The following is a 22808-nucleotide window of genomic DNA, read 5'->3' on the forward strand; positions in this document are numbered from 1 at the left end:
CTGAAATTTCTTGGCCACATTGTCAGCAGCAGTGGTGTTCGCCCCGATCCTGACAAGGCTATGGCAGTTGCTTTGTTCCCGATACCGAAAACAAAGCATGATGTACAACGCTTTCTGGGACTTTGTGCTTATTACCGCCGCTTCGTGCCAAACTTTTCGAAAATCGCCGACCCTCTACAACAACTCGTCAAGGATGACGTCGCCTTCGTCTGGGGTCCCAAACAATCCAGCGCTTTTCGCGACCTTCAACAACGCCTACAAACGCCACCGATCCTAGGTCACTTCGACACCGAAGCAGACACAGAAGTCCGCACTGACGCGAGCAACCTGGGCCTCGGAGCTATTCTCGTGCAATATCAAGATGGCGTGGAACGCGTTATCGCCTACGCTAGCCGCACGTTGTCATCTGCGGAGAAGAACTACTCGACGACTGAAAAAGAATGTCTGGCGGTTGTATGGGCCATAACGAAATTCAGGCCCTACTTGTATTGACGCCCCTTCCGAATCGTAAGTGACCACCACTCTCTCTGCTGGCTAGCGAATCTGAAAGATCCTTCGGGCCGTCTCGCAAGATGGAGCCTTCGGTTACAAGAGTTTGATATAACGATGGTTTTCAAGTCTGGCCAGAAACACACCGACGCTGACTGTCTTTCCCGCGCACCCGTCGAGGTCGCTGAAGAAGGCAATGATGAAGACTTCAGCTGCCTTGCTATTCTCGCATCATTAAACGTGGCTGAGCAGCAACGCGAAGACTTAGAATTGCAACCACTGATCGAATACCTTGAGGGACGTCGCCCACAACCCCCAAATCAGTTCGCGCGTGATTTGTCATCTTTCTGTTTACGCCAAGGCATCCTCTACAAGCGCAACTTTCACTCAACGAAAACTGTTTACCTCCTCGTCGTTCCTGCTGCTCTCCGCGATGATGTTTTGCGTGCTAGTCACGACGAGCCATCGTCAGGGCATCTTGGCTTCGCGCGTACTCTGGCGCGGATCAAGAACAAATACTACTGGCGGAAACTTACGAAAACCGTCCGGCAGTACGTCAAGACATGCACAGCCTGTCAGCGCCGCAAAACTCCAACGACGAAACCAGCCGGTCTGCTTCAGCCTTTGCGACCCCCCCACGAACCTTTTGAAAAGGTCGGGATGGATTTACTCGGCCCATTTCCGAAGTCTACGGCTGGTAACCGCTGGATTGTGGTTGCCACCGATTACTTGACCAGATACTGCGAAACACAAGCCGCCCAGCGAGCAACTGCTTCCGAGGTGGCTGACTTCTTCATCAAGAACATCGTTCTCCGCCACGGTGCTCCCGCTGTCGTCATTACAGATCGTGGTACTGCTTTTACGGCACAGTTGCTCCGACAGATCCTGTTGCTGAGCGGCACGACGCACCGAACAGCAACTGCGTACCACCCACAGACTAACGGGTTAACCGAACGTCTTAACAAAACGATTGCAGATATGCTTTCGATGTATGTCGCCAAGGATCAGAAGAATTGGGATGAAATCCTCCCGTATATAACATTTGCCTACAATACGGCTTTGCAGGAAACTACTGGCTTTGCTCCTTTTCGTCTGGTTTACGGCCGCGACGTCACCACAATGCTTGACACCATGCTGCAACCAACTCTGCCGGACACGATCACCCCGGACGCAGATGTATTTGTTCAGCGTGCCGAAGACGCCCGGCAGCTGGCGCGCTTTCGCATTTTATCGCGGCAAAATCAAGATGCTCTCCGGTACAACACCCACCACCGAGCAGTAATATACGAACCCGGAGACCTAGTCTGGGTTTGGACTCCCATACGTCAACGTGGACGCTCAGAAAAATTGTTATGTCGGTACTTCGGACCCTACCGAGTTCTTCATCGCCTCGGCGAAGTGAACTACGAAGTTGTCCCAGCAGACACGTCACACCGTTCTCGCAGACCCCGCTCCTCGGATGTGGTTCACGTCTCCAGGATGAAGCCGTACTATTCTCGTTGACTGCAAGACAAGAACCTTGTGATGTGGCAATATCCTTCAAGACAATTGCACATTACTTTCTTGCCTCTTTATTTTTCATCTCGTCCTTTTTCTTTTCAATGGACACAGACATTTCTTACTACCTTTCGTTGTTTTTCGGAGCCATGGCATTCATTCGATGCTTCTTTTTTTTTTCATTGGGGAGAGGGTAATGCCACGCTGTGTTGGTGGCAGAAGACGAGAGCGAAGAAGTCAATGGCAGCTCTGGCTGAGTAAACAGTCCTCCACTTCGAGTTCCTGCCTATCGTTTCCTCTCGCGACAATATATATATATATATATATATATATATATATATATATATATATATATATATATATTATAATGGGGCGTTTTAGAGTGGCACTCTTTTATAAAACAGGAGAGCGGTCACGACACGTCAAGTGGTAATGGCGGAACCAGTCTGAGTACCCAGCCAACCAAACGTCGTCTTCTTCACCGACTGAGTCATACCCCCTGCCTTTCTGAGTAGCACTCATCTTCTTCACTACATTTTCCTCCCCTCCGGAAAAGAGCCATCCTGGCGACTCATCAGCAGGAGACAATAGAGGGATCATAATAAGGTTTTAGGTGGTCTATGTTTACGGTCTCACGTCCACGGCGTCGTTGATCATGGGGCTGCTCTAGCGGCTCTACGATGTAATTGACGGGTGAAGTTTGCTTAACCACACGGTAAGGGCCGTCATACTTGTACGTCAGTTTCGTTGAGAGACCAGGGCTGGTTGAAGGGATGCGAAGCCAGACAAGGTCATCTGATGCATAAGAGGCCGGAGGCGTCAGGCTATCGCGGTGGTGTTTCTGGCGTTGCTGTTCAGCACTTGTGAAGGAGCGGGCTAGCTGACGACACTCTTCCGCGTATTTAGCAGCTTGTGACATCGTCGTCGACTCAGCAACATCCGGGTGGTAAGGAAGGATGGTGTCTAGCGTGCAAGAGGGCTCGCGATCACAAAGGAGGACGTATGGAGAGAAACCAGTGGTTGTCTGGACAGCAGTATTATGCGCGTATGTTACAAAAGGGAGAATACTGTCCCAGTTGGTGTGATCGGTTGCGACGTACATTGACAACATATCGCCTAATGTACGGTTGAATCGTTCTGTAATGCTATTAGTTTGAGGATGATACGCGGTCGTGGTGCGATGAATGACTTGGCATTCCTTGAGAAGCAATTCAACGGCGTCCGACAAAAACACACGCCCTCGGTCACTCAGGAGTTCGCGTGGTGCACCGTGACGTAAAATGATCTGATGCAATATGAAACGACCGACGTCACTGGCTGACGCAGAAGAGAGTGGCGAAGTTTCTGCGTAGCGCGTAAGGTGATCGATCGTGACGATTACCCAGCAATTTCCAGCCGGTGTAATCGGAAGAGGTCCATACAGATCGATACCAACACGGTCAAACGGTCAGGCAGGACAAGGTAAGGGTTGTAGTGGAGCTGGAGAACTTAAAGTGGGATTCTTCCGGCGTTGGCAAGCGAGACAGGAACGTACGTAGCGACGAACAAAGCGATACATTCCACGCCAGTAGTAGCGGTGGGACAGGCGGGTGTAGGTTTTTAACACTCCAGCATGAGCGCATTGTGGGTCGGCGTGAAAGGAGGCGCATATGTCTGAGCGAAGACGACTGGGAATAACTAGGAGCCAATGCCGTCCTTCGGAGAGATAATTCCGTCTGTATAGCAAACCATCTCTGATAACGAAGTGCTGTATTTGACGGCGCATACCTCTAGGGATATTTTGCGAGGGAGCTCGACTCAACAAGTTGATAAGTGAAGCGATCCAAGGATCTTTTCGTTGCTCCTATAGCATGTCGCTGACACTAAGTGCAGATACGTCGGGGGCAGGCGAAGTCGGCGACTTGTCAATACATCGTAGAGGTGATCGGGACAAAGCGTCTGCGTCGGAATGTTTTTGATCAGATCGGTAAACGACGTGAATGTCGTACTCTTGTAGCCGAAGCGCCCAACGGGCGAGCCGGCTGGTGGGATCTTTTAACGAGGAGAGCCAACATAATGCGTGATGATCTGTAACCACGCTGAAACTTGCCTATGGCCCATATGATGGCTAGACACTCTTTTTCGGTGACTGAATAGTTGGCTTCTGCTTTTGTGAGTGCACGGCTGGCGTAAGAGACGACGTACTCATCAAATCCAGGTTTACACTGGGCGAGCACCGCACCTAGGCGAACTCCGCTAGCATCCGTGTGTATTTCTGTCGGGGCAAGAGGATCAAAATGTCGTAGTATTGGAGGTGACGTAAGAAGGTGGCGGAGTGTGGCAAATGCATCATCACAAGCTGACGACCAACTAGAAAGGTCGTTGTTGCCGGCAAGACGGTCAGTCAAGGGCGATATGATGGAGGCGAAGTTGTGAATAAAACGACGAAAATATGAACATAAACCGAGGAAGCTGCGAAGTTCTTTTAAGGTCCTCGGCTTCGGAAATTCGGCAACGGCACGTAGTTTTGTCGGATCCGGAAGAATGCCATCTCTAGATACAACATGGCCCAAAATTAGGAGTTTTCGAGCGCCGAAGCAGCACTTCTTCAAGTTGAGCTGTAGACCGGCGAAGGTGAGGCAAGTAAGCACTGTCTCAAGCCGCTGAAGATGCGTTGAAAAGTCGCTTGAAAATATCACGACATCGTCTAAATAACACAGACTAGTCTGCCATTTCAGGCCACGGAGTATGTTGTCGATCATGCGCTCGAAAGTGGCAGGCGCATTGCAGAGCCCGAATGGCATGACGTTAAACTCGTATAAGCCATCAGGGGTAACAAAAGCTGCCTTGGGGCGATCAGCCTCAGCCATGGGAACCTGCCAATAACCTGAATGCATATCTAGTGACAAGAAGAACTCCGCGCCTTGTAAGCAGTCAAGGGCATCGTCTATGCGAGGTAGCGCGTAAACATCTTTGCGCGTGATCTTACTCAACCGGCGATAGTCGACGCAGAATCTTATTGAGCCATCCTTTTTCTTGACTAGAACAACTGGGGATGCCCACGGGCTGTTAGAGGGCTCAATAACACCTCGCTTCAACATGTCGTCAACTTGCTCCGCGATTATGCGACGCTCAGATGCCGATACCCGATACGGACGCTGACGTAAAGGAGCGTGAAGGCCAGTGTCGATTTCGTGAGATACAGTGGAAGCACAACCCAAAGTTAGTTGCTGGTGGTCGAAGCTGGTGCGGAAGCGCTCGAGGAGGGTGATGATGTCGGTGTGCTGCTGGGCCGTAAGGTTGGTGTCGATGCAGCGCGAAGTTGCGTCGGTGAATGATGGGGAAGAGGATGACGCGCAGCAATCAACAGCGTCAATAGGTAGCGTAGTCGAGTGGTCAGAAACTACACGTGCACTGGAGGGATCAATGTCATCGGCAAAGGCCAAGCACTCTCCGCACAGTAACTTGGAAGGCGAGAGAAACGGATTTGAAACATAAATTGCACTTGATGCGTCGTGACCATTCAGAACGGCGAAAGGAATCAGGAAGCACTTGCGGCGAACAGCGCTTTCAGAAGGCGTAAAAAGAACAGTTGAGCCACTAGAGACGTCACAGGAAAGCGGAACTAGGGCAGATGAGAACGGGGGTATCAAAGTGTCGGCGGCAACGAAAACTTTTGCATGTGAAAGGGACGAGTCGAGTGAGGCAGCGTCGCATAACGGCGCGAACTCCACTTCGGCGCGAGCACAGTCGATGACGGCATGATGAGTGCATAGAAAGTCCCAGCCTAATATAATGTCACGGGAACACTGCGGGAGCACTACAAACTCGACGACATAAATATTGTCAGCAATAGCGACACGTGCTGTGCATGCAGCAAAAGGGCGAATTCGTTGCTCGCTCGCAGTGCTTAAAACGAAGTCGTGAAGAGGCATTGTGACTTTTTTAGTCGACGGCAAAGTTCTTCAGTCATTACAGACACTGCGGCGCCAGTATCGACCAATTCGAAAACAGGTATGCCTTCAACGGAGGCAGCAACGACGTTGGACGGCGAAAAACAAGGTCTTGTGGAGTTCCAAAGATCTGCAGTTCTTGCCCCCGGAACTGCGGCTCCTAGTTTTCCTCAGGGACAGGGCGAGGTCGACGTAGCACAGGGGAAAGCGAAGGGCGGTGAGGTGAAGGCGACCGGTGTCTGTTGATGTTCCGGCGAGGTGAAAATGTGTCCATGGTTGCAGTCCCGCCAGATACAGCAGGCTCTGGTCGTTGTGGGAAATCATAATTGTTGGGCCTGACGTCGTCACGCAGGAAAAACTCACGCCGTCGACAAAATCGTGCCACGTGACCCGCAATTTCACAGGCGAAGCATATGGGGCGGTTGTCTTGAGTGCGCCAAGGGTTCTGAAAGCGCGGAGGTGGTGGTCGGAAGAAAGGACGGGCAGCCTGGTACATAGGCTCAGTCGGTACGGCAAAGGGGCGCGTGGACGTAGGCGTTCGCGACAAAGAAACGTGGCCGTTCGCGACAGGCGGACGTCGGGTTCCGTTCAGTGCTTCGGCATATGTCAATGGAGCAGCCACAGGTGGTGCGTGAGCTGTTGGTAGCGCCTCGGTCACTTGCTCCTGGACTACTCGCTGTATTGATGGCGCTAAAGTAGATGGGGCACCTTCGGAGGTATAAGGCACGAGGGTCAACTGGCGTGGGACCTCCTCTCGTACAAATTGCTTGATCTCGAGAAGCAAAGTGGTGTGGTCTATAGCAGTGCCAGCCGACGTTAAAGCGGAGATGGTTGCACATGGCGCGCTGGCACGACGAGTGGTGTCACGTTGTTTCCAGAGCTCATCATAGCTCTGACAAAGTTGGATCACTTCGGCTACCGTTTGCGGGCTTTTGGCGACAAGCATCTGAAATGCGTCGTCAGTCACGCCTTTCAAGTTGTGCTTGATCTTCTCGGCTTCTGTCATAGCCGAGTTGACACGCCGGCAAAGGTCGACCACATCTTCGATATAACTGGTGTAATTCTCACCATTCTGCTGAGCCCTAGTACGCAAGCGCTGTTCGGCCCGTAGTTTGCGAAGCGCTGGACGGCCAAACAAGTCCGCGAACGCCGTTCGGAAGGCCGACCAGGTGGGGAGGTCTCTCTCGTGATTACGGTACCACAGACTGGCGACGTCGGTCAAATAAAATTCGACGACAGTAAGCTTGTGTGCATCGTCCCACTTGTTGTGCTTGCTCACCCGGTCGTATTCGTCGAGCCAGTCTTCCACGTCTTTGTCATCGGTTCCACTGAAGGTAGGCGGATCGCGTTGCCGAAAGGAGCCGAGACAGACAGGAGGTGCAGTAGTTGGAGCCGAGGCGGCCGCCTGCTGATCGTCGTCCGTGGACATTGTAGCAACTGGAGGCAACGTACGGTTTCGCAATTCCAGGATTAGGCGTTACCCCCAGCACCTCCACCAATTATAATGGGGCGTTTTAGAGTGGCACTCTTTTATAAAACAAGAGAGTGGTCACGACACGTCAAGTGGTAATGGCGGAACCAGTCTGAGTACCCAGCCAACCAAACGTCGTCTTCTTCACCGACTGAGTCATACCCCCTGCCTTTCTGAGTAGCACTCATCTTCTTCACTACAATATATATATATATATATATATATATATATATATATATATATATATATATATATATATATATATATAGATATATATATATATATATATTGATGAGCACTGATTACTTAGAACAGCGGAATCGGGGCTCTGGGTGCCAGGAGCTAGCTGGAAGAAGCGTAGGAAGACGAAGTGGAGAATAGAACAGCTGGCCCAGGATCGGGTGTTGTCTCTTGTTCTCTGTCTCGCTCATTACAATGGCGCAGTCCGACAAGTGAACCCTCTGCAGAAAGCCACCGGTACGTGTCTTCGTGGTTCGTCGGCAACGTGGGCTTCTCCATCAAGGAACGCCGTTCTCGCTTCCTTAACGATGGGGTCCCAACCGCCACTTCAGCCACCCTTCAGACCACCTGTGGACGGCGTCCAGGCCTCCCATGTGGTTCTAGACCATGGCCTGATTGAAACCCTGCCACCGTTTCACGGCAGGGATCCGCACCGGCTCCTGTCCCTTGGGAATGCCGCTCACGCTTCCCATGGCCTTCATTCCCATTGCAGTACTCTTCCAACACACGAGCTGCCACTGAACGTCGTCCAGGCTTTCCTGCTCGCCAATCTCGCTGGTGTAAGTGGTGCAACCACTACTTTTTTGAAGACCGCGATCACTGACTCTTCGGGCTTCACACCCGACAGCGCCGCGGACCTGCGGCGTACCATCGCGTTACTCCGCGTCAAGACTAACGAACTTACAGCATCCATCTGTGAGTGAGCTCCTACAATGTTGCCAGCATTGTGTGACATTAGCACAGTGTTGGATGTAGCTGCCTCACACGACCTTGAGGCAAGCAAACCGGAGCAACGCAGGGAGCTTCGGTCTTCTCTCATCGAGCTCTCAAACCAGCTCGACTGCTTCGCGTCGGTGATCTCTGCGTTGCCTCCTGCCACCTCACGATCACCAGCCGTCTGCGAACTACCGGAATTCCACGCGGTTCGGAACGACGCCGATCGCTGGGTGGCAACCGTCAACGCTGTAGAAATGCGCGAGGCCCGGACGGAATCTCAGAAATGGACCGTGGCTGTAGACCGTCTTCGGGAAGGTGCAGCGGCGTGGCACCGGTATGAAGGCTTCAAGCAGCAGTCTTGGGTGGAGTGGAGCTCCAAGCTCATAGCTGCCTTCGGCCGGACGCTCTCCAATCTGCCTTCCACCACCCAGTTCAGCCTGACGACTACCGAGGATAAGGCGCAGGCGGGTTTCCGCCTCCAGGTTGCAGTCATGCGTTGCAGTTCACTTGAGCTTTCGGACTCTGTGCCGTCGTCCAATTCTAGTTCAGCTCAGCCAAAGACCACTAACGGAGACGGGCCTCGTGAAGGACGTCACTCAAACGACATACCCACAGTGAACCACCACGAATGTGCAGCAGTGTCCTGCATAAGCTTTGATGACCTCTTGGCTGAATGCTCCGCAGGGTACACTGAAACAGGCTCCAAGGCAGGCGTTGCTCTTCCGATGCCAGGTTTCACACCGGGACCCATCTCATGAACTTCCGTGCCAGCAACCAATGCCATTTCCAAGACAGCTGTCGGAGACAACCGTGGATAGCAAGGAGACAATCTTGGACCAGTGTGTACCACATCTGCAGTCATTGGCCGAGCATGTGAGCTACATCGATGCGTTCCAGGCAGAGAGAGCCAGCATCGGCCTTTCTGGCAACATGATGTACGATCTTGCCGACGGCGACAAGCACGCCATTCTGACTCCCAACGTACAACCTGAACGTCGCGCAGACCCCCATGAAGTCGTCACCATGGAAATCGCCCCTGATTGTTCAGGCCACGACCAGCTCGGTCAAAACAAGAGCGATGACAGCAAGGAAGCTGCGGGCACGTCGCATCATGATTGTGTCCAGTGGCCGGTGAGCACTCACACTCACCCTCTGTTGCGCAAGCATTTTCCGGCTCGGCATTCAAATGCTTATAAAAACCACACCACCCACTCAGACGACATAAATGTCTACTCGGCAAGCAACGACTGCTCCAACACACCCACTGTCACCCACCAAATCTCTACACCATGTTACAGCGTCGTAAAGACAGATCACCGAGGTACAACCAGTTTCATACCCCCGAGTCTTCATCGACCAAGGTGCGAGCGAATGCCAATTCCGAACGTCAACAACGACAGTGTGGCCGACCAAGGCAACAAATACAGCCTCAGCGTGCCAAGTCACAGCCTAGACGGGTCCGACCCAGGCGAGGAAGTCAATGCCACCCGCCAGAACTATTTTCACCAAGTCTTCCGAACACGTCGAACCTTGGACGAGATCAACCGCAGCGACAGAAAACACACTGGAAGCGTTGCAACATGGCCGATGTTATAGACTGCCGCAACACAAAGTCGTAACCCAGAGTTGCTATCGGCCAAAGTTCACGCCAAACCTCAGTAAACCTCGGCGTCTTAACCGACATTTCGAACGACCACGGTGACACATTCAATGTCGGCCACTGGATTTTGCTCCAAAATATTTTCACACGAAGTTCAAGCGTGGAAGAGTCCGACCACCACTATGCAGCCAACCGCGCCCACCTGAAGCACTGTCGGCAGCTCCACGCACTCGCAGTCATGGCCGAGTGTTATGAGCACTGATGACTAAGAGCAGCGGAATCGGGGCTCTGGGTGCGAGGAGCTAGCTGGAAGAAGCGGAGGAAGACGAAGTGGAGAATAGAACAGCTGGCCCAGGATCGGGTGTTGTCTCTTGTTCTCTGTATATATATATACACATATATATATATATATATATATATATATATATATATATATATATATATATATATATATATATATATATATATATATATATATATATATATATATATATATATATATATGATCCGACGCTCAGCATGAAAAAAAGGTGCCTTTTATTTCTCTCTGGCAAATAATGGTGAGCTAATTTGCACGCCAATTCGAGCTGAACAACTCGTCAATAAGTTATGTGGTCTCCAGCCATATTCAACGTGTTTCTAGTTGTGATTGCTTTTCAAGAATGCGAGCCTTGGAAAGGAATGCTTGCATGCATATGTGGCAGAACATAATATTTACGACGATCTCATGAAAAACGGGAAACCTAACTAAGTTAGCTTCGCCGCGCTACAGGGCTGTTGTGCAAAACAGGATACCAAAAGTGCGAAAGGGCCGTGGTTATGGAACATAGTGTGCCAAAAAGAAAAACAAAAGCGTTTTTATTTTTTCCGACGAGGACTTTCGCGGAGTCTCAAATGAGAACAACCACTGCAAGATGTGAGGAGCAGTGACTCGCCTGCCTTTCAGGAACCCTCGCGTTCACGTACAAGAACGACGATAGTTATGGCGCGAGAACAGAACGACGACAAAGAGACAAGAAGGACACGAAGGACACGATGTCTCTTTGTCAATAAACAATTGTATCGGGCCAGTTGGTATCGGGCCAGTTGTCGTCGTTCTGTTCTCGCGCTATAAGTATCGTCATGTCATACCAACTAACTAGCCCATGCTGCCACACTTCTAAGTACAAGCACGCGCGGGCGCTCCAAATGCTCTGCTATCTCGGCGTTTATAGTGGGAAAGGACACTTTTATTAGTGATGCAGGGGTGCCCTCTTCACTGCTCCTCTCTCTCCTTTTCACCATCCCACTGTCTCATTTTACCCTCGATTTCCTTTCCCACCACTTGCTATTCTATATCATACACGGCTTGGGCTATGTTTAGCCTTCCCTCCCCCACCTTTCCTTCCTTTTTCTCAACCTCACTGATCTTCAGCTCACCCTCGCTTCCCTTTCCCACAACTTGCTGTAATACGTACGGTTATGTTATGCCTTTGCCCTTCCCCTCCCTCTAACCGTCTCCACCTTCACTTACCTCCTTCTCAACATGGCTTCACTTTTCCACCACATTAATTGCCATAGTGTGCTATACACGGCTATGCTACGCTCTGCTTTCCTATTTTTCTTTCCCCCTTCTCCACTCTTTTACACCCCATGCTATAATGTAGTATACACACGGCTATGCTACTCTTTACCCTCCCCCTATTCATTTTCTTCCTTCCCGCGATCAGTTACCTTTCCCACCATTTTGCTGTATTGTTCCGTACTTCTGTATTGCATATGATGAGCTATTGCAAATCAGTGCAGTGCCTAGAATATATTCTAGGTAGTATAAAATCAGCTCGGCGGAATCCAGCAATATGGCAGAAGGGTCAAGAAAGAAAAATCAAGCGACTGTCAGTTTTCCTTTTTTACGCTAGCTCCTCCTCACCATTTCTTTCCTTTCCCTCCCTTTACTATGCATGGTAATGAGATACATGGCTATGCTACCCGTGATTACGTGTGAGTGCGCGACGCCAAGCGACGGCTTGTTATTACTGCATGAGACCGCATACGACATCCCAAAAACCACAAAGTGCTCTGCACATAAAACGTGTAATCTTCTGCCAGGTCCTAACTGCAGATACTTGCACTGTGGCAGGGACCTTGTGTATTTCAGCCAAGCTGTACATGGCTAGACAAAACATGCATCCGTACGCAACATACTTACTGCGCCGCAACCAATACACATGCTCGAAAAGCCAGGTTGGAGAGTAGTTAAACGCAATGAGAGACATAATGCCTTGGTTTCTAGACGATGTAGCTATATATATAAACCAAGCTTAATGCTGACTGCATGTATTACACAGACTGTCGTGTCTACACGCCTTCGTGGTTCTATTTTGACCTCTTGCAATCATGTGTTAACACGTATTCGCTATACACAACGTAAGCTTATGTAACTAGCGTTTTTTTTTCTCATTTGCGTCCATTCCCTTTTACAGACGAGCCTTCGCCATCCGGGCCAATCTGGCGTCCTGGTCCGGCGACCAGCTCCATCGGTCGTAGTGAAAGGCAGCGACAGCCATGCGCTTCGGCAAGGGTCGGCTGTTTGGCCGGAGAACCTCCGCTCCCGGCACTCCGGTCGCTGCGAGGAGGCACGCTAGAATTGCTGCAAAGGCCAACGCGCAGAACTCGAGGTGAGTGTAAGCAGGCATTTAAACCTTCTTCTACGTCAGACGGGCACTGTTCGTTCTTTTGGGGATATTGCATATTACAACGATACGTTCTTCAATCATCCTTGTCTGTTCGAGTTTTTTTTTCTTTTCGTAATAATAAATGGGCAAAAATTGTCCCGCACGCTGATATTAATAAACTTATGGAAAGCGCGAGGAAAACTACCTGATTGCGCACTTCACAGTATCTCGCATTTCGACTGGAGTGACAATTGCAAGCGAAATGCGTAATGTGTGCGTTCGGCTCGCTCTGCATATACATCACCGTTTTTCATCCTATTTCGTGTCAGTTTTTTTTCATCTTTTATACAATTTCAAGTTCACTGACAAGGAATATTTTCCGTGTTTTCATTGCATTGTATCCCAGCTCCGCGCAGTCACCCCTACCAGGAATCAAACCCTTGGGTGTTTCCTTTTTATTGGTCAAAAACGGTATGAAATGTTGCGTTCATATGAGCAATTTTGTTCTGCTTATCTTCTGATGTACTCGTAGTTGCCCTAACCTTTGCCTCTATAAAGGTCATATTCTACTACTCGCCAGCAAACTGTACAGGGGGCTTTTGAAAGTGCCACTGTTGCACGAATTTTGCGATCTTGTGCTCCATAATGTCTCAGGTCACCCGGCTCGTACTGTAAAAAATATCTTACGCTGTAATTGTTCGAAACAGAAAAGCAATCTTAATCCCGACGCTGGACATGTAAGCGAAGAGAATCGGCGAATAGCGAAAATCACTGACGAACGAAGAAATTTGTGGTTTCGACACCCTCATTGTAGTGACACTTACTGAGCCCATGTAGCTCGTTTAGTGGATTACTCTACACAAATACTACGCCAGTTGTGCACCATAAGCCCTCAGTACAGCAAGGCTAGTGTCTTTTTCTCTCCCGCTATTTATTTGCGAAGGAGCCCACCTTGGTAGCTGAAAACCCTCAAGGTTGTTTAGTGCTTATGGTGCTTCATTACTGACCCAAAAGTCACGGAATCGAATCCCGACCGTTGCGGCTGCAATTTAGGTGAAAGCGAAAATGCCCGAGACCCGTGTGCTTAAAATAAGGTGCACGCTAAAGAGCCCCATTTAGGTGGTCAAAGTTTTCGGAGCGCTCACCTACGGTGTCTTTCATAATCATACCGTGGTTTTGGGATGTCAAATACCAACAGTTAAATTTATTGGTTAAATGCAAAGTGTTGCGCAACTGAGCTCGAGGCCTCTGGTTCCCACCCACTATGGTTACAATTGGAAGAGGGCGAAGTTAAAACAAACAAACAAACAAACAAACAAACAAACAAACAAACAAACAAACAAACAATGTTCTTCGACTGCGCGTTTGAAACCATAGGTGGCTAAATCACCCTGAAGTTCCCCCTACGGCTCGCCTCGTAATCTTAACGTGGTGTCTATGTATAAAGCGTCGTAAGACTTTTTTTAAACTTGAAATAAGGATAACTGGTGCACTAAACGACAAGCATCGGCAGTAACTAAGAGCTCTCTCAGTATGTGTTTAGAACAATTGGTTAACGATCTAGAGTACTTGGTACTCTATATACTATGCTAGAGCACTAAGCCACTGCAGGTTGCACACAGTTCAGTACTGTTGCCACGTGTCAAGTAAAGCGCTCACCTAATAGAATGTAGAACTGCAACAAAATGACATATTATCAGTTCTACCTTGTATCAGAAAATATCTTGGTCGTTGCGCAGTATCCCTGTAGTCATGTACAAATAAAAATTGCATCATCCTAAATGTGTGAAGTATACACTCCACAGAAAGCTGTGCATTTACTGCACATTTTTACTGCAACACAGAAACAAGTCGGAAAGTTATTGAATCATATTTGGGTTTTGCCGCCAGCCCATTTTGTCGCCACTTCTTCAAAAGAAAATGATGTCGAATGTTTCGACTAGTGCTGTATGATCGTGTGGTCATACACATCTATTTCTTTTCGAACAAAAGTCGGGATCATCCATCAGAAGCGCTCGTGAGATATGCGACTACTCTCTCCCTCTTTTGATTCGCGTGCTGACTGTTGTGTGTGTCATGAATCCCCTACTCCTTGCCACAACTGCGCAAACTAACGATGATAATAGTGCATGCACATCACCATAGGCATTTCGGCTCACACGACAGCTTCTATGCCTACACTAGGTTTACGAAATACGTTCGTTTTTGTTTGAATGTTAAACAAGCTTCGTTCTGTCAGCCGCATTGAAAGAAATATTAACAAAAAGAGTAAGAATTCCTTACACACATTCACACTAAACGAGGTTTGCTGGCCCTATTGAGTACACACGGTGGTCAATTTTCGCCTCGGAAGCGTGTGGCTCATTGCTGAAGCAGCGGCGCAGAGAGGTCAGCAGAATGACAGCTATAGGAGAAAACCAAACATTGCATCTCCTCACAGTACGATGAGCCTCCACTCAAATATTTCATTATTTCCATTACTTGTGGTTTTCGCAGGAGTCTCTTTGACACTCACCTTGTGGTGTTGATTGCGGCTGCATCTTGAATACACGTGAAACTGAATTTCCCCGACAAAAAAGCCGACGATTTATCCAGCGTGCGGGCGGGCGGACCGAATCGGCGAGAAGGGGGAGCCCACGGGGTCTCCCCGTAAATTGCGAGTCCGCACCGCGCGCGCGCGCGCGCTTACACCTCCCGCTGCGCCATTTCGTTATGCGCGTTGAAGGCGCTTCTTGCTTGCCTGCATTTTGATCGGCCCGTCCGGTGCTATATAGACATACGTTCGTCCCCCGCGCATTACCACCACGCGTCCCGAACGCACGGGCCGCCGCACGCCACTCATGAAGCGCGCTTTCGTCGACGCCTTTCAAGTCCGAAACCCAGAGACCCAGTGACTGAGTCAGACGCCGAACTAGGATCCCCGTCCGCTGCCGTCGCTTACCGGGTGAGGGTCCGTCAGAAGAGCGCAGGCGACGTACGTATGAAAGCTCATCTGGCCGGCTGTGTATAGCTTTGAGAAGCGTAAGCGGCGTCAGCGTCCGAAAACAAGCTCCCCGCGCTAAGCGAGATGGCTTGACCGCGAAATAGTGACGCACAGGTAAAAGCACGCGCACGTGTGCGCATACGATCAAAGACGAAATTCTCTGTGGTTTATACAACGGTCCACTCAGCGGGGTACTCGGAGGGCAACTGCTGTGAAGAGAGTGAAGGAACGGATGATCTAAACTGGCTCTTCTTATGTCATACACTTTTATTGCGCGCGAGGCAAATATAAATCACCAGTTGTCATGTGTGGTGCGTTTGTTTGTTTCAGTGGGGGCAACGGGTCGACGTTGCATTGTACTGCCACACTATGTGACGCAAGGTGCTATGACGCAAGATCTATGTTTCTTTGGATTGTCTCCTTTCTTTATGTTTTAAGCAAACAAAAAAAGGTTTTAGACGACTCCGAACTGTACGCTTGTGCTTGAGCTGACTTTACCAGTTATATTAGGCTGGCTGAAAACAGTTTTAAGAACTGCTTTTAGTAAATAAAAAGCTAGCTGCAAATTTAAGTGCCGTACCGCAACGAACGTTCTGTGACTAAGGCACTCGGCAACTGACCTGCAGGTCGCGGGATCAAATCCCGGCCGCGGCGGACGTAGTTTCAATGGAGGCGAAAACGTTTGAGGCTCGCGTGCTCAGATTTACGTGCACGTTAAGGAACCTCAGGTGGTAGAAATCTCCGGAGTCCTCCGCTACAGCGTCTCTCATATTCATATAGTGGTTTTGGGACGTTAAACCCCACATATTAATCAAATCGATTCCGTAGTAGAACAAAAAGTACTCTAAAACGTTTAGCACTTTTTCTAACCACACGTCACGTGTTTCAGATTTCCTCAGTATTGTTGCGTACTTGTAATCATGACGGCTCACTGCTCTGTCATATAGTTGAGCACGAAGTACTTGAAAATCGTTGAACACTTTTTATAAACACACGTGGCTTTCGCGCTACTGAGAAGGCTTTCTGCTCTCCCATGGTAAAGTACATATCGTGCTCTAAATCGTCGAAAATTTGTTCTAAACACAGTTACGCAGGCTCATGCATATTGCCTACTAGCGAGTGTTAGTATAGTGGAAAACGCTTACGTAAGTATTATTGTGCGTCCCAACGCTGACAATAAAGCGGAAAGTGTGGCATGCCAACTGGTGTGCTTTTAGTACAGCAAAAGGCACACCCACTAACGCTAACGCAACAAGCACCTACGGCGCCATTTAGTTGTGAGAACGCTCAGTGTGCTCTAAAAACCTGAAGTCCGCTGCGAAATCGAGCTCATCAGAAGCACGGCCGCTGGATAAAAATGATTACGTGGTGGTCGTGTCAGAAGTCACCGCTGCTGCGTCTCCGTCTCGCGTTTGGTTCAGTGTTGTGTCTGATGGACTTGCTTGAAAAACATTTGTTGCTGCTGCAATATAAGTACGTTTGAGGAGGCCCAGCAGGAGCTACCTTCAGCTGGGCTCTTCATTTCAGAAGCCAATTGGTGACCACCGCAGCTCGAGCTTTGTCGACCAGGGCCTTTTCGCTCGCTATAGGTCGGATCAGCCGAGCAGGGCCACCTTCTAGGCCTCCCGGCTGGGGTGTGGTTTCGGGGCAAGGTTCGGGCTTTCTTTGCCATACCCACATCATGTGGAAGATGTCTGAAGACGTCTCCGCACAGTGTGGACATTTTGCTGTCCAATTTTCTGTGCAGGCAGTGTCAAAGTGTTTCAGTACTGCCGGACACAGCAACCATCATCATCATCATCACCATCATCACCACCATCATCATCATCATCCTGACTACGCCCACTGCAGGGCAAAGGCCTGTCCCATGATCCGCCAATCGACCCGGTCTTGTGCTTTCTGCTGCCACGTTATACCTGCCGAGTTATAATTTCATCGCGCCGCCTAACTTTATGTCTCCCCTTTGTGCATTTGCCATCTCTGGGAATCCAGTCAGTCACCCTTATGACCAGCGCTTATCCTGCGTACGTGCTACGGGCCCGGCCCATGTCCATTTCTTCTTCTTGATTTTAACTATGATATCCTGAAGACAATGTAACAAACGATGGAAAGGGAAATAATAGGTGTAACCTTAAGAGGCAAGAAGAGAGCAGAGTGGATAAGAAAACAGACCGGGGTTAAAGATATCATAGCTGAATTCAAGAAGAACAAATGGACATGGGCCGGACATGGAGCGCGTAGGCAGGATAACCGGTGACCATTAAGGGTAACTGACAAGATTCCTATAGAAGGCAAGCGGGCTAGGGGGAGACAGAAAGTTAGGTGGACAGATTAGATTCGGAAGTTTGCGGGTTTAATGTGGCAGCAGCAAGTGCAGGACCGGGTTGATTGGCGGAACATGGGAGAGGCTTTTGTCCTGCAGTGGACGTAGTCAGGCGATGGTGATGATGATGATTATGTTGATGATGATGATGATGATGACGACGACGATGATCCTTAACACCGGTTTGTTCTCTGACCCACTCAGCTCTTTTTTGTCTTTTAAGGTGATACCTATCATTTTTATGTTCATTGCTCTCTGCGTCGTCCTTAATTTAAGCTGAACCCTCTTTGTAAGCCTCCAGGTTCCTGCTCCTTAGGTAAGTAGTGGAATGATGCAGCTGTTATATACTTTCCTCTTGAGGATTAGTAGCAGTATACTATTCATGATTTAAGAATGCTTGTCGAATGTGATCCCATCCTTATTCTTCTAGTTATTTCGCTCTGATAGTTTGGCTCCGTGGTTAGTACTTATTCTAAGAAGACATATTCCTTTATAACTTCCAGCGTCTCTCCACCAGTATCAAAGCGGTGTTTTCTGCCGAGACTGTTGCACATTACTTTATTTTTTGCAGATTTTTTTTCGGGCTTTCTCTTCTACTTTCCATGTCCAGTTCAGTATAATTATGAGCCGTAAGTCGTCCCCCGAGTTACTCATCAGGGCAATGTCATCAGCGAATCACAGATTACTAAGATGCCCTCCATTGACTATTATCCCTACCTATTTTCAATCTAAGGCCTTGAAAACCTCCTGTTAACACGCAGTGAATAGCATTGGAGAGATCGTGTCTCTCTTCCTTACCACCTTTTTTTTATTGGGATTCTGTCGCTTTCGTTATGGAGAATCATGGCGGCTGTGGATCCACTATAGATTTCTGCCAATATGTTTATGTATGGTTCTTCGATGCCCTGATTCTATATAGTGCCTACATTACTGCTGATGTCTCGACTGAGACAAACGTCTTCTCGTAATCTATGAGGGCTATGTATAAGGGTTGGTGGTATTCCGCGCATTTTTCTATTACTTGATTGATAATGTTTTATTGATAATGATTGATAATTCTAATAGCTATTATTTTAGGGGCGAAGCTCCTTAAAGGGTCACCCGTTCGTCCCTCGTAGTAGTGCGTTACATGTCTTACGCCTTGACCTGCAAGGTGGTGCCGGTGTGAGATTTCTCCTGTGTGTTGTTGAATAATAAAAAATTAGCAGCGTGCGCGTTATCTAAAAGTCGAATTCTCCTGTCTCTCATTCCCCATTAGCAGCCATTGACATGTACATTGAGCACTATCTGACAAGAAAGGGTTGCTACGTTGTACTCGCTAAGCGTAACCTCCTTGGTTTAGGAAAGGTTTTGCGAGCGTTGGGCCGCAGTGCCATGAATACAGTGAACTAGTATATACTATGAACTCGAGGTGGTTAAAGGTAGGAAGTAGACACGAAGCGCAAGCCGTAAAAAAGTGTGCGTGTGCCATCTCTCGTTTAGTCCTTGGAATGTCCGCTGAATGGCGGTGCTTCTGTATACGAAATATATGTTGAAAAGATGCGAGATGGTGGTACTTGGAGTGTTGACTGGATGGACGAACGGACGCACAGACAGATGCATGGACGGACGCATGGACGGACGCAGAGACAGATGCATGGACGAACGCAGAGACGGACGCATGGATGGCGTGCAGACGAACAAACAGACGCACGCACGGCCTTGCGGATGGACGCACGGACGGTCACACAGACGGACGCATGGACGGACGAAAGCAAGAACGAATGGACGGGCGGATGCTTCGCCCCACTCTCCATCATTCACCCCGTGGATATGCTGCCATTTTTTGTAAATAGTATTGTAGAGAACGAACAGTAAGCTGATCGGCCTGTAATTTTAAGTCCTTGACGTCTCATTTCTTTTTTTTTGTGTGTGTGTGTGGTGATGTTGGCGTTCTTCCAAGATTATTGTACCTTTCCCGTAAAGAGACACTTTGTATATAAGGTGGTCAGTTTTTCTAACACAATTTCTCCGTCACCTTTTAGCAGGTCGTTTGTTAACTTATCCTCAGCAGCGTATTTGCCTCTTTGCATTCTTTCTAGAGAAAAGAACTGTCGAAAGCTTTAGATAGAATAGACAATCGCCAATTGTCGGAAGAAAGGGTATTAGGACACTGGCCGAGACCGTCCTCTGCACGCAAGGCATTGAGAGCGTTGTTGCGCTCTCTGCGGGCAAGTGGTCTTGTTGTTGTTGTTGTTAGTGGTTCATGAGGAAAAGGAAGAAGGCACCTAATTTCTGTCTGCCTACAGGCGACATGGCGCAGTGCCTTTGGGGTGGGGTAGAGGGGGATGAAAGAGGATAGGAAGTGGTCTTAGAGACAGACTGTAAACAAGTGGTCTTAGAGACAGACTGTAAACAGCGTCGTGGATCGTCTGATGACCTTCTCTCTCCTTTTTTTTACAACGTCTCTCTTCTCTGATCCTTTATTCCCCTTACCCCCTTGCACAGTATAGGGTAGCCAGCCGGTCTAAGAACTGGCTAACCTCCCTGTCCTTCCTCATTTATTCCTCCTCCTCCTCCTTCTAGAGCTTTCCTTCCTTCCCCTGTCGTTACTAGTACTATGTCGAGTTCCTCTTGGATATTATTGCTTCTTACGATATCATCCTGGTTGTTTCGGGTTCTGCACAACTCTCTGTAGAAGTCCTCCGCCACCTGAACTATCCTATTCATATTGGTTATGACTTTGCCTTGCTTCTCCCTTAATGCATACAACCAATTTTTGCCTATGCACAAGTTTGCCGTCGCAGCTTTTAGGCTTCTGCCACTTTTCAGTGCCTGTTCGATTCTCTCCATGTTATACCTTCTCATGTCGGCTACCTCATGCCTATTGATGAACTTCGCAAGCTGCACTAGCTCTGTTTTGTCGGTTGCACTTGAGACTTTCATGTTTTGTCGGGCCCTAATGAGATTTTTTGTCTCATGCAATAGTTTGTCAGTGCACTCTCTAGTGAGTGTACCTCCAACTTCAGCAGTGTTTTGGTGGCTAAGCAGTGTATTGGTGCAAAAGCGGAGAAGTGGGCCCTCCTCTGCCTTTGTAAGCGCCTTACAGAGCTTGGGATAAATGGCATGGCTGAATTGGTAAAGTTGTGTGATCTCTCGAAAAGTTAAGTCTATATTGCGTTCCGAATTCATTTCGGAAGGGTCTAAAGGCATTGCTAGGAGAGCGAGCACGCGGGCGGCGTCGTCAGCCGTTTCGTTGCCCTGCCAGACCCATGTGAGCTCAAGCCCCACGGAGACTCATGTGAGCGGGACGCTGGCGTCAGGGCGTGAATGCTATTTTGAAGAATGCAATACGCGATGTGAGAAGTGTACTCCTGGTAAATGTTTCTGCAGGCCCCTCTTTTAGATGCATTTGGCTCATCTTAAACAGGCGAATGAGCACTACGTCGCCATCTTGGCGTGGCTGCAGAAAACATGATTAAATTTTGTAAACAAGTTTTATTAAGCGTTCTGCGCCACAAATAGACTTTGTATCTACGAAACTGAGCTATTTCATCAGAGTTATACGATTGCAGAAGCGCTCATCACGGTAATATAAATGAATTACGAGCATTATTTGGGGATGAATTATAAATGCAGGCCGGTGACCAGAAAGATTCGAAGGGGACGGCTGCCGCTTCAAGGCACCGCCATTTTGTCCTTTATACGGGTTGTCTTGCGTGCGTGGGCGTTTAACGCGATATTCTAAAAATAGCGCCTGTACATAAGAGCTTCGTCTATGTTTGCGGCCTTCTTATGCTCTTTTTGGGGCACGCAACGTTAAAGCTAACGCTAATTCCTTGCGTTAGGTGTTTCCCGCTAAACTAAAACTAACTACTTTCTAACTAACAGGGTATGACCTCACGCCCTTGTCACATGTACAAATAGTTCTGATTATTCATGTTACAGTTTACCTTTTTTTTATGCCATGAGCAAAGAAGACATTAATCTTCCAGTGTGGGACGTTTGTGCTCCCACGTAGAATTTGTGCAGACATTTATTTGAACGCATATATCGGTTGAGTCATACGGGCACACTGACCAGGGATACACGACTTCCGAGCACACACATAAGCGCCAGCTGATTCAAGGTTCGAAGTGCCTGCTTGCAGTTCCTCTCACAGCGTGCTGTCGGCGTGGTGAGTAGAGCTATCTTTACAGACAGCCAAGTGAGCCAGGACACAGCACGAGGCTTAGCTTTGGCGGGCTCGCGGCCCTGACAATTACTCGGCACCGTTCGAGTGACGCGAAAGTCCTCTCGGCTGGACAAAAGGAGTCACGGACGAGGCGTGGCGAAGAAGGTGCCTGCGTGGCAGCTGGTTAAAAGCATTAAACGGACGCGGTCGCACGCGCGAGGCTTCGCTTCTCTGGAGACAGGTCGACCCCTCTGACAGCACCTTTTTGTCAGTTCCTCCTCGTTTCGTCTCTCGGTTGTCTTTTAACCTTCGCCTTTTTTTCTTTTCCCTTTCTGTTTTTCCGTGTCGGCTTTACGAGGCGCGTCTATAGCCGCGTAGTATACGTGTCCGAATCTGGCGTATTGCGTCACACGAGGTGACGCGAAAGCCGCGGCTATCAAGCGTTGTGAGCGTTGTTGCCGCGTCGAAGCAGAGGTGAGGTGTGCGCGCGTCTTTCTCAGCGGCTGGACGACGACCCCTCGAGCTCGACGACCTTCCGCCTTTTCTTCGCAGGGGGCTTGCTCGCGAGTTTCTTGGACGGCTTCTTAGCGCCTCGTCGCTGATGCCTATGGACGAGAATAGTGATGACTTGCACGCGTGGCCGGCACTGCAAGCTTGCGCGTTGGTGGGTGCGCGTTTGCTTTCTGGAAGAGATACAATCTTTGAAGCTGGCTGGGGGCGTTGAGAGAATTGCTTGCAGGATCGGAGCG

General features: G+C 49.1%; 1 protein-coding gene across 2 annotated transcripts in view; it reads left to right on the forward strand.

Annotated features, from left to right (window-relative positions):
* The window catches only part of LOC119178620 (uncharacterized), a 151913-nt gene that overhangs the window by 49010 nt on the left and 80095 nt on the right, over window positions 1–22808 (forward strand). For both annotated transcript variants that reach the window (XM_075887978.1, XM_037429836.2), the window contains exon 2: window positions 12409–12603. In XM_075887978.1, the coding sequence (XP_075744093.1) occupies window positions 12491–12603 (113 nt within the window). In that variant the 5' untranslated portion in view covers window positions 12409–12490. The remainder of the gene's footprint in view (window positions 1–12408; window positions 12604–22808) is intronic.

The sequence above is a fragment of the Rhipicephalus microplus genome, chromosome 1 (genome assembly GCF_043290135.1).
Source record: "Rhipicephalus microplus isolate Deutch F79 chromosome 1, USDA_Rmic, whole genome shotgun sequence".
In the NCBI taxonomy this organism is placed as follows: Eukaryota; Metazoa; Arthropoda; class Arachnida; order Ixodida; family Ixodidae; genus Rhipicephalus; species Rhipicephalus microplus.